Source organism: Abramis brama, assembly GCF_963993115.1.
Source record: "Abramis brama genome assembly, chromosome: 10".
NCBI lineage: Eukaryota > Metazoa > Chordata > Actinopteri > Cypriniformes > Leuciscidae > Abramis > Abramis brama.
Window position 1 is genome coordinate 18,718,162 of NC_139972.1, and position 12,650 is coordinate 18,730,811.

General features: G+C 38.2%; 1 protein-coding gene across 2 annotated transcripts in view; it reads left to right on the forward strand.

Annotated features, from left to right (window-relative positions):
* grik4 (glutamate receptor, ionotropic, kainate 4) overlaps positions 1–12,650 on the forward strand; it is a 397,525-nt gene that overhangs the window by 245,536 nt on the left and 139,339 nt on the right. For both annotated transcript variants that reach the window (XM_084125539.1, XM_084125538.1), the window contains exon 5: positions 8,112–8,209. In XM_084125539.1, the coding sequence (XP_083981665.1) occupies positions 8,112–8,209 (98 nt within the window). The remainder of the gene's footprint in view (positions 1–8,111; positions 8,210–12,650) is intronic.

The following is a 12,650-nucleotide window of genomic DNA, read 5'->3' on the forward strand; positions in this document are numbered from 1 at the left end:
GATTCTATTGGGACCCAAACGGTAGAAGGTCCAAATGACAGTTTAAGTGCAGCTTCAAAGGGCTTTAAACGATACCAGACGATGAATAAGGGTCTTATCTAGCGAAACGATCGGTCATTTCCAAAATAAATAAAAAAGTTTAAGTTTTATAAGCACAAACGCTCGCCTTGCTCTGTTCTGTGATGCGCGTTCGTGACGTCACGTAATACGCAATTACGTTGAAAAGGTCACGCTTGACGTGTTTACAAATGTGCAGAAGGAGGACCATATACACATTTTCAAATGTATTTGTGTCAGTTTATCGTTTAAAATGCCCATTTCGTGTGCGTATCCTGGGTGTTTTAATATTAAAAAGCCAAAAAGAACATTTTCTTCAGGACAGAAATTTTTCAAGCGTGACCTTTTCAACGTAATTGCGTATTACGTGACGTCACGAACGCGCATCACAGAACAGAGCAAGGCGAACATTTGTGCTTATAAAACTTAAACTTTTTTATTTATTTTGGAAATGACCGATCGTTTCGCTAGATAAGACCCTTATTCATCATCTGGTATCGTTTAAAGCCCTTTGAAGCTGCACTTAAACTGTCATTTGGACCTTCTACCGTTTGGGTCCCAATAGAATCCATTACATGGGGGGAAATCCTGGAATGTTTTCATCAAAAACCTTAATTTCTTTGCGACTGAAGAAAGAAAGACATGGACATCTTGGATGACATGGGGGTGAGTAAATTATCAGCAAAAGTTTTTTTGAAAGTGAACTTCTCCTTTAAAATCCTTAAAAGATCATGATCTTGCCTGAAAAAAAAAATTGTGCTAATATACTGACACGCATCTGAACTATTTACATTCACTTAAGATCAGTAGCGGTTTTTGGCACGGGCGAACCGGCAATCGCCCGGGGCGGCATTTTTGGGGGGGCGGCATTTTTGGGGGGGCGGCGCCGCCGGCACGAGCAGAAAAAATAAATAAATAAAAAATCTGCGCCGCGAAGCGGTTTTCTATTATCTATCATTTCACTGTTGTGGGGAATTGGCAAATTTGCACCCCCTGCAGCTGCAGGCGCCCCTGCTTGCTGAGAAGATGTCGTGCACAGAAGCTGTTTGTTTGAGAAGGGGAAAGGGGAGGGGGCGCGGAGGCGCGGGCGCGGATGACAGTTCACCACTGGGTCTCAATGGAACGGACAAGGGGGGGGGGAACGGGGTATCCATATAGTTATCTAAGTCAGTCACACCTCGACTTTCTTCCAAATAACGCACATTTCATATAAATACAGGCTTCTATATTTCCTGCACATTTTTGTTTTTCTGAATTGTCTGAATGGCTAATAAAAATAGGTAATACAAAACGATTACTTGGTCACCACCACCAAGGTGAATTGGTTTAGTCTTGACTTCTGGTCGTGACTCGTCGTGAGTGACAGTTGGTATGGGGGGGATCAGGGGAAATCTGTTGATTGTCGATGTCGAGTGCCAAATAAGAGATGGACAAGAAAGGTCAAAGCCATCAGGTGCCCAATTTAGAAACGAGCGAAAGATAAAGGTATGCAACTATGTTTTCTCTGTATGATTACGGTATCCATGTCATGAATGAAGGGGCAATATTAATTGGTGGGTATAACTCTTATTTGTTAGCCTTTTTGCTATGATTCTTGCTATGCTTAACAATAATTCGGTTTTAACTCAAACACGAGATCTAATTTCACCATAATATTGTGCTTTGCAACAAAACTGTTACAAGTTCAGTTATTACACTGCAAAAAAATGCTTTTCTTACTTAGTATTTTTGTCTTGTTTCCAGTCCAAATATCAAACATTTCTTAAATAAAGATGCATAACGTTATTTTACTAAAGTAGTAAAATGACATAAGATATTAAGCCTTGTTTTCTGGGGAAATAAATAAAAATTGAAGGGGGCGCTCGAAGGGGGTCTCGCCCAGGGTGTAATTCAATGTAGAACCGCCACTGCTTAAGATATAAATTACTGTTTATGCAAACCTTGTGTGTATCTGGCAGCGCAAGCGCAATAAGATGCGAAAGAGAACTTCAGTACTTGCATGCTGTGTGACAGGCTGTTAGTGTGTGTGTGCTTCAGGTGTACATGCTCAGAAAAGCGTGTGAATAAAAACTTTAAACCTACCCATAGACTGTAAAAAATATGGACAAAGCGTCTGTGACGTCACCCATAGACTTTCTGAAGAACGGGTTTGAAGCCGTTTATGGGGGGTATGGGCAGCGCCATCTTGAAAAATCTTGGGAAATCCTAACCCCCACCCACCTTCTGACGCAGCGCGCGTCACTCAGCTTGCTCTGCTACTCCGGTTATCTCTGTGTATATTTTAGGCAACGAAATATGTTATAAAACACCATACTAACTCTTTTCGTTTTCATTTAAAGAAATCTTAAACATTATAACCACACAAATGTGGTTCAGGCAATGCGTATTGATTATATTCACTGCACATAACGTTTGCCTATTTATAAAAAAAAACTAAATATAAAACACAAACCTGCCTCTTTTCGTTTTAAATATAATATAAAAATATGAAACATTTTAATATGGTCCAGGCAATATGTGCATTTGTACTAAACAACAGATGTTGCAGTAAACAACATTACAGATCATATTCGTTGTATTAAAATTTAAAATGACAAAACTCAACCCAGTCTCTTTTTGTTAAATTTCACTTTTATCAATATTAGCCATTATAAAAGTAAAAGGTAAAGTTACAAGAAGCTATACAAATAAAGCAAACAATTCAGTCAAACATACAAAGTAAAGTCAGCGCTCTAGTCTAACCATACAACGGTAAAGTTAAATAGCTAATAAAGTTATAAAATTTCCCCTCAGCCAAAACGATTGGCCAGGGAACAAATTATAGATTCACGAAACCAATAATCGCCCGTTAGATATACACAAGACGAATTATATCTCATGTTTAACCACTACAGAGACACCAGAGTCCGCGGCAAACCTCAGAACGACTAGCCCAGGAAAGGCTGTTCCAGGCGGGGTACATGAATGCCGAGCGCCCGGACATCGCTGGATCTCACAACTGGATACAATTTTCATAAATCTTTATAAATAAACCACAGATTTGAGCTTTAAACAACTACATTCTCGCCTGAAAAACTTTTAAAACTACATTTCATGATACAGAAACAGTAGTATTATATATCAACTGTATTAAAAAATGGCGCTTCTTATGTTGTCATTCTCCGTGGCGCTGCCTTGTCAGCTGTCAATCAAGCTGTCAATCAAAGTTAACCACGCCCTTATTGTCATACATTTTATATCTAAATACGATCTAAACTAACGAGTTAGAAAAAAATTCACAGCCCTCATGGTTGTCAGGCACTCGGAACCTATCGAAAAATACAATAAAAGTCCATGGGACCAACCTGTAAAAACATGAATTTATGCTGTGAAAACGGACATTTTAACATGGGGGCTATGGACATTTGCTCCCTTTTGGGACCTTCCCCTAGCGGATTTTCGATGTATTGCAGTTTTTCGCACTTCCGGGTAGGCTTCATTTTTCAGATCAGAATGTTGCCGCTTGAACCTACCCTACATACTCCTGCGTTGCTAAACATGTGATATGAATGTGTGTCACGTTGTAGCATATGTTGGACAAAGCGTATGTTATAGCACAATACTACAAATTCTCTTCCAAAGCAGATTGTGGAGACAATTTAATCATTCATGATCTAGTTTAAAGGGATAGTTCACCCAAAAATGAAAATTCTATCATCACTTACTCACCCTCACCTCATTTCAAACCTGTTTGACTTTCTTTCCTCTGTGTATCAATGGAATCCAGTGTTGTCTGGACCCCAACATTCTTCAAAATATCTTCTTTTGTGTTCCATTGAAGAAAGAAAGTCCCTCAGTTTTGAATCCTCATGAGGGTGAGCAAATTATGACAGAATTTTCAATTTTGGGTGAACTATCCCTTTAACCAATTGAATTCAGGTGCATAATATAAATATACTAGGAACTGTGATGCAGCCTTTTCTTATTCCATGCATTTGTTTTACTTTAGTTTGAACATTTTTTCGATGCTCTTTGGCTTTAACTTTCACAGCTGTCCTTTAGCTTCACAACGTGAATAATGATCCCTTAACCGCGGGGTTTTATTCAGAGGTTGCAGGTATTATAATGATTCACAGGTAGAGGCAAATTGTGAAATAATTGTGTCCTCGCAACTGGAGGGCATTCCTCCTACAAAAAACATGCACTGAATACTTACTAAAAGAGCAAAACTTTGCTTTGTATTTACTTGAGCACATCTCTGATGTATTGTTTTCTTTTTATATCTTATAAAGAAAAATCTATTTTTTTGTAACTTTTATAATTGTCTTGTAAGTGCCTATATACATGCGTAATTAGTGTGTCTATCAGTTTCATCTCTCCATATGTTCTTGGCTGGTAGCAGATGATGTATTTTTTATTTTTTTTTATTAATATACTGTTTTTTTTATCAATTAAATTAACCTGTCATACTTATGATGCTTTCTGAGTCAATAGTTATGCAGGCATTTATTAGAGCAATTTTAGTTTCCTTGGTTATGGGGAGGTCACTCTCAAAGGCCACCAGATACTCCATAAACAAATTAACACATTAGAAGACGGTTTTGTCAGACATATATTATTTACACAGTTAAACTCCAATAAGAATTGATATTCATTTTGATCTTTATCAATCTGAATTGCTTGCTTATTTGACAAATGTACTTACTTGATTAGTGTATTTATCTGCTTTAGTGTATTTATTCTGATTCGTAACATTTATTTTGGTTTTACATTTTTGCATAATCATTTATTTATTTAAATTATCAGCAAAACAATTTAGGGGGAAAATTTGCCTAAATTTCCTTTTGACCGCAGCAAGCAAGCTGCATGAATTCCACACATTTTTGTAAAACCTGATTATTATATAATCCAACATGATTTGAGATGATCAATGAGTCACATGATCAAAGTAAAAAAATATCTTATTTGATTAGTGACCTAGAAACTGTGCCGAATCTCAAACATACTTTATTCATTATAAAACAAAACATTTTGTTTTAAATTTTACAAAATCATAACTCTGTCTGTTTATTTCCTGGTTTAAATTCCATTTTGAATCCCGGCTCAGACTTTTGAACTTCACTCTGCCTTTAAAATTGAAACCGTCAGTCAGCGGGTTTCAAACGAGTAGTGCTTTTACTTTAACAGCTGCCAGTCAATCTCTGTGTGCTTTTCTTACACTGAGTTTTTCTTACACTAAATTTAATAATGCTTCCCTTCCGAATCCTGAATCAAATATGGTTGGGGAGAACAAAATAGAGTTGCTCACTCACAGGGATATTAAACATGAATGAGGTTCATTGCTTTCAATGAAACTATATGGCACTAAATTCAGAAGAAGACGAGCTGTAAATTAAACAATCAGAGCTGTTGAGACAGGATGAAGAGCCACTTCTGGTTTCGCTGCATGGGCGTATGAGGCCACACCATTAAACCCCCCTCTCTCTCTCTCTTAGGTTGCACAAACCTGCTAATTCGGCATTGTAATAGCTTGCAGAATGCGGGATTGAACTAGAAACGGATCAGTGACACTCCCAGGAAGGGAGAAATGTCACACCGCCGCTACCTGCACTACTATACTCACATCTGAAATCGCTGAAGCCTGCATCTTCCCACATCCCACATTGTGTGTGGTCTGCATACTAATATGTGTGATCTGAAGTGAACAGAGACGTACTAAAACCAACCACAATCTATGGTGCTTTCTCAATCCACATGGATTCATTGTCCTTTTCCAGACCAGCCGTGCAGGAGGGTCATGCCAAAAGATTCAACTCTAGTCAGTCATAACTGTGAATCACCTGACCCCCCTGACTCATAGTACACACTAGGGTTAATAACTACTTGCCTTATGATCTGTTCATGCAAGACAATAGAACAGATGTGCGTTGCTCAGATGGCTGTAAATAGATTAAGATGACAGTGTTAACAAACTAAGTTACATAATGCCTCATTTTGTTTCCAAAGACTTTTCAGAACAACCAGGACTTTTGCCAAGGTGTCTTTGTTCAATAGCCAGACACAACAATCCATGGCGTTTTACTCAATGCCTCTAGATTATCAGTAAATGATGGAGAAAGTGCTTCTTAATGCATCATTTATGCAATCAAATCTAGATGGGGCTTTTAGTTCATTAAAAAAAAAAAAAACATCTAAGTAAATAAAAAAAAATACATTGTTTAATGGAGTTTAATTACCAGAGAAGCTCAAGCTTTGTTATTTGATATTTCATCATATGTCCTTCGTAGGATTTATTTTGATAAGTTCCCATTTTAAAAATAAATATATTGGGGAAAAAACACAATAAAAACAAATAAATTATATAACAAAATTACCAATATTTCATATTTTATTAATATTTCATAGTGACTTTCTAGGTCACTAATCAAATAAGATACTGTACTTTGTGACATTGATCATGTGACTTTTTGTACAGACGGTCAGATGTTCTCAAGATGCTCTTTGGATCATTCTTAAATCATGCTGGAGAACATATCATCAGGTTTTACACTAACTTGTTGAGTTCATGAAGCTCAAGTTCATTTTCAATTCAACTTTTCACCAAAAATTATGCTGATAATGTTATTTGTGGAAATAAAATCTCAGACTGTTTGTATACTGTATGTATAAATCATTTTAACAAAGGTAAGTTATTTGGAGTTGTTTGCTGGAATTTAATTATCATTGAAACTGAGGGATAGTGGCCCTATCGTACATTAATAAATATTCACTGAAAGGTTCTTCTATGGCATCACTGCAAAATGCCCTTTTGGAAGAAAAAAAAAGTATATTATGTGTATGTCTACAGCCATGTAGTAATCATATTAATGACAATAAATCATGAGATTAATTGTATGTAATTCATTATTACAAACAATTGAAACCCCTATTTAGAGGAATAACAATGCATCTGACTACACAGCAAGGTTGACATGAATTCATGAGGGCATCTGTCCAGCTACATTTGATTTCCAAACTGAGAACAGTTGACCTGCAGAATTAACACTAATGCACTCACTGTAGCAGTGTGTAGTGAGCCTAAAAATGCAGCTCATCACCATTGAGGGCAGTGCGGAGATGTGCTTGCAGTTTATTATGGGGGGACGAGTAGCAGAGGTTTCCACATGTGTCTTCATTTGCATTGGTTACAATGGGATTGAGTTCAAGAAATCTCTCCGTCTGCTGGTGCTTTGTAATAACATTGTTTTCCATATAGACCCCTCCTCTTTCCTTTTTCCCCAGCACGCCCTGCTTAAGTGGTCAGAGCACCAATATCTAGCTTATACACTACCCACACCATCATAATTAAAACAGAAAGAGATTATAAACCCATGTGAAATGACACTCTGTTAGAGTTCAGACCGATGCCCTGTGCGTGTGCTGGAGAGTCAGAAACAAATCTATCTCTCACTCCTCCTCCTGCACCTAATCGCAAATATAATTTCAGGACACACTTAACTCAAAGGTCAGTTAATAATAAAATGTAATTTTGTGTGAGAGACTGAAAAAGAGCAGATTAATAAGAGTGCTAAGCTTCTGATAGGCTAGATTTTGATTATAGTGAGCTCTTTAAGAAGCTCCCTTAAAAGGGAATTATTTGAGTTTTGCTAGTAATTTCAGAACAGATTGAATGGATACCAAAGGGTCAGGTTTTGGCTGATTAGCATGGCCCATTAGCCCCTGTTGGTAGATGCAGTAACTGCACCATCTGGACCCAAAAAACATATTTCTCTATTGAAGGTCGTTCCGAAGTAGCCGTGTATTCTAATGGAATACATCTGTTTGCAAGCCACATATAAATTGCAATTATATCATTATACAATATTAGATGAGTGCCTATTAAACATCACCTGCGCCAGCCAGACAACTGGCATTGAGACGAATGGGTATGACTCTTTGTACTTTATCTGGGTATTTTAGACTTTCATCCTTGAATGAAAATGGGGCAGCAGAACTCTTGGCATCTTGCATCTGGCTTTCCTTCTGCTCTCTGTCTGTAATAAATAACAGTTGGTCTTTCTCTTGCCTATTGACAGTGTGCCAGATCATGTCCAAGGGGGTTGTGGCGGTCCTGGGCCCCTCTGCCAGCCCGGCATCCAACTCCATCATCAGTAATATCTGCGGTGAGAAAGAGGTGAGTGCTGGCATTGGCTCTCTTTTGTCATCAGTGCAACATAACAAAGCCCAGATCATATTATCAAGTAATCATTCATATCATTACTGTAATGACCAGAGTGTTCAGCAACACGCTCTAAAAATGATCCCCAACCACAGCGGATGAACACAACGACCAAACAGTGAGTGTTATGCTTTGACTACAATATGCTGCTCTAATTAATAAATACATAAATGATTATTGACACATCGTGCTCCGCAATCCCACTGTTCTGAAGTCAAACTTTCCTACAAGCATTTGTTCTGCCGTCGGCAAACATGAAGGGGGATGCGAACAGACAAAGTAAATTACTAAGGGAAGAATTAAATAACGTGGATTAACAGAGAATTTATATTGATTAATTGTCGCCTTAACGCAGACTGAATTGTTTGGAGCAGTTTCTCACTCCGTCAGACAGTAAAGGGAAACTTTTGAGCACAGAGAACAAAAAGAAAGCTGGATGAAGTGGAATATTTATCTTCAGTTACTTGAAACTGCAAATATTAATTCTATTTGTCATATGTATATACTTGAATGTATAGATTCATCATCATCATCATTGGTCGGGTCCCCTGGTATGGAGTTCGACAATATGCTTCCACAATTCTCTATTCTTGGCGATGCTGATGATCACTTTTGTTTCCTCTTCCCTTTCGACATAGGTGAGTGACTGACTGCTCTTCGCTGCGGGGAGAGCAATTTGATTCCGGGCTTTTTGGCTTTTGTTGTACTCATCGATATACCTCTGGATTTTGTGTCTGAAGGTTAGGCGAGGGGCTCCTCGCTTGTTCTTATCACTGACTTCTGAGTGATAGATGGCGTAGATGTGGGCTGGTTAGTTCTCTTCCATGCGAAGACAGTGTCCCACGAACTCTAGCTGTCGCTTGCGGATGGTCACGCTGACTGGACGTTGTTTGGTCAGTCTGTAGAGTTCCTCGTTTGTCATATGGGAGTCTGCTTGTCTAATTCCCAGCATGGTTCGGTAGCACTTTCTCGCAAGCACATCCAGTTCTTCCTCTAGAGCTTTCGTTAGAACCCATGTCTTGCAGCCATAAAGCAACACAGATAGGCAAGTTGCATTAAAGAGCCGAGTCCTGAATTCTATCATTGGCTTGGGTGGTGGAGCGGTGAGCAGCTTCTTTAACTTGGTAAAGGCCACCCATGCAAGAGAGATCCGATTTTTGACGTCTTTCTCCGTCGATGTGATGTAGGATCCAAGATACTTGAATTCGTAGACGATTACAACGTCCTTTCCGTTGATTAGTAGATGTGGTTCATTGTCACTGGCAGCATTCATTTGCACTTGGACAGTCTTCTCCTCGTTTAATTCTAGTCCGACTGTGCCAGCTTTTTGTTGTAGTTGGGTGAGCTGTTGTTGTGCCCTGGTGAGATCATTTTCCAGGAGTGAAATATCGTTGGCAAATGCTAAATCGCTAAGCTTGCGTTCGGCTCTAGATCCTTTGGTTATTGCTGTACCGCGTTGCGGTCTCGTATTACTCCTGGGCAGAGGACCTTTATGTGTAAGGTATCCGAAGCTTCCAGCAGATAGCCTGGAGACGTAATCTATTACTATGATGAATAGGAACGGAGCTAGAACGTCGCCTTGTGATACTCCAGTTGTGACAGCGAATGGCTCTGAGAGCTGGCCCTCCAAGTACACCTGGCTCGCCGAACCGTCGTTCAAGACTCGGATAGCATCAACGATCTTTTGTGGGATGCCGTAGTGTTGCAGGATTGCGAACATCATAGGTCTGTCTATCGAGCCAAATGGCTTCTTGAAATCGACAAACGTGATGTACAAGGGTAGTAGTTGTGCTCTTGCTCCTTCGATGACTCTTCGCAGGATGTGGATCTGCTGTGTGAGCTGCGCCCGCTCCTGAAGCCTGCCTGTTTGTTTCCCCGATTCTAAACTGTCTAGTGCAGGGGCTGATGTGATATTATATTTGGATTTTCTTCTAAAGTAGCAGTCAGAGGAATATATTACTATCACACAGGTAATGAATAATGCAGCTTGAAACAAGTTTACTGTGCGTACTCAACTGACTAAGCATCACTCCTTAATGTCTTCATAATTCATAATCAGTGGCAACTCGCCTTCCAAAGTGAGCAACGAGCATAAATATTCATAGTCACATCTTATAAATGACTGCTTAGGTCATAGATGAGGGCTTGTGTAATGAAAGTTTAAACTTTTACATCAGCTATAATACACCTCGATGAATATTTATAATGCTGACATTTTATTTGTTTTCAGGAGCTGTTATTTGTCTTGTCTCTGTGTGACGCAGGTCATGGTTTGGTTAGCGCTGCGGAGGTTGTTTAGCTGCTTTGGGATGATGAAATGGGGGGTCAGATACTGTCCTCTGTGTATGGGGAAAGGTCATTGTGCTCCTGTTATTGTATTTTAAAAAAATGGTATGTCTATCCCTAATGGTCTAAAGGGAGGAGGGGTCATTGTGTGTGTGTGTGTGTGTGTGTGTGTGTGTGTGTGGGGGGGTGTGAGAGAGAGAGAGAGAGAGAGAGAGAGAGAGAGAGAGTCAGTGAGTGCAAAACAGGAAGGAGTTTGGAGTTTGGCAAGAAGATCTATGCTTCTTCAGGATGTTTGAAGGGATGATTTCAAATGTAGGTGAAACCAGGGTTAGTGGGTGTCTGTGAACGATATGTCATGGACCATTAAGATTCTTTTGCATTATATCACTATTTTCATGGAGGTTATCTTCTTAACTATAATTACTTTATTTTACTTCATTAGGGTAAAAATGACAATTACATTTATATTAATACAATTACAGTTAATACAGTAAGTAAATACAGTAATACAGTTTTATATATTAGCATTAAAAATTATATATAAATAAAATATTATTATTATTATTATTAATGGGGAATGGGGGGTGTACTGAATTGTCATGAACATGTCACAATGCAAACTTAATGGCTTTAAAATATATTTCATATGTTTCTTTAAGCAAAATATAACCTTTTTCTTCTTTTTTTATTTTGGGGTGGAATATGACGTTCTTCACAGGTTTCCTGAGATTCACCCTTGTACAATTTAATTTACTGTTTGCACTGCCTAGATTGCAAACTTGCATGTTTGTAATATGTGAGAGGTCTATATCGTTCAGTTTGTATTATCTGTATTTCTGTACAAACAGCTGCTCTGAGACCGACAGTTCGGCCTGAAGATAGAAGGAAGGTACAAGATGAACCTGTAGTCGTTTCATTATCACGACTGCTCAAGATGTTCTTTCACTCATGTAATGCAATGATGGAGTTTCCCATCTGGCTTAGAAAGAAAAGACAAATCTGCTGTGAGAGACTGGAATGTGGCTTTTGACTTCTCTCATTATTATTGATAAATGTTTGTTCACAGCATGCTGTCACTTTCCATTCTCACAGAACTTATTTTATCTGACATCAAGTGATGGTTGTTGTAAAAACAGATAATGTAAACAGTCTAAGTGATTTCGCTTCTTGTAAGTCAAGAACAGGAATCTTTCGGCAAACGAGTTGTTGACTGTAGTCCATGTGTTTCCCCAGGGACCTTGAGGTTCTGGTATAAAATTACGTAAGTTATTCAAGTCAGTCACTAGAGAAAAATATTTACTTGTAGGACAAAAAAAAGGTAAGCGGAAAAGGGGTTTTCCTCTAATTTCCAATATAAATATAAATGATGTGTTTGTAGTACAGAGAGTGTGGCAGATGAGAGCTTCAGGAGCCACTACAGTAGCAGCACAGCTGTGCTTAAGGCTGAGGCCTTTGAACCTGAATGACACGCGTATGGGATCTAGGTGAGGGAGAAAGGCCCGACCTAAACCCCAAAGCAAAACAGGCAGAACTCTCTGTGAAGCCTGCTGAATACATTAATATGAAAAATTTCTATTCACGTGTTGAAATTCAAGTCAAATTGTTGCACCTTATGGGCACTCTGTGCCACTATAGTGATGCTGATTTTTATTCATCATTATTTATTCTGTAATATTTTTGTAGTTTTTCAGAAAAAAATGTTTTCCCCATTTGCTTTGCATCTGTTGAATGTGAAATACAGCAGCGGCTGGATGTGTGGAAATCTAGGTTTTATAAACAAGGGTTTGTATTTGGACAAATTTAAAACAAGAAATGTTGTTATGTTATATTACTTGAGAGAATTATTTAACAGTTTTTGTATTTTTTTGCAAATTTATAACAAAAGTTGTTACATAATGCTTTTGTATTTGTACAAACTTAAAACAAATGTCATGTTACATAACAGAATGTTTTTTGTATTTTTACAAATTTAAAACGTTACATTATGTTTTCAGCAAAATAAATTTTCATAAACATCTAGATTCATGGCAAGTTTATTCAAACATGCATATAAAATTAAATAAACCGTAAATAAGCGTCTCCCTAGTGTTTTTTTTTTATATATAGGTAA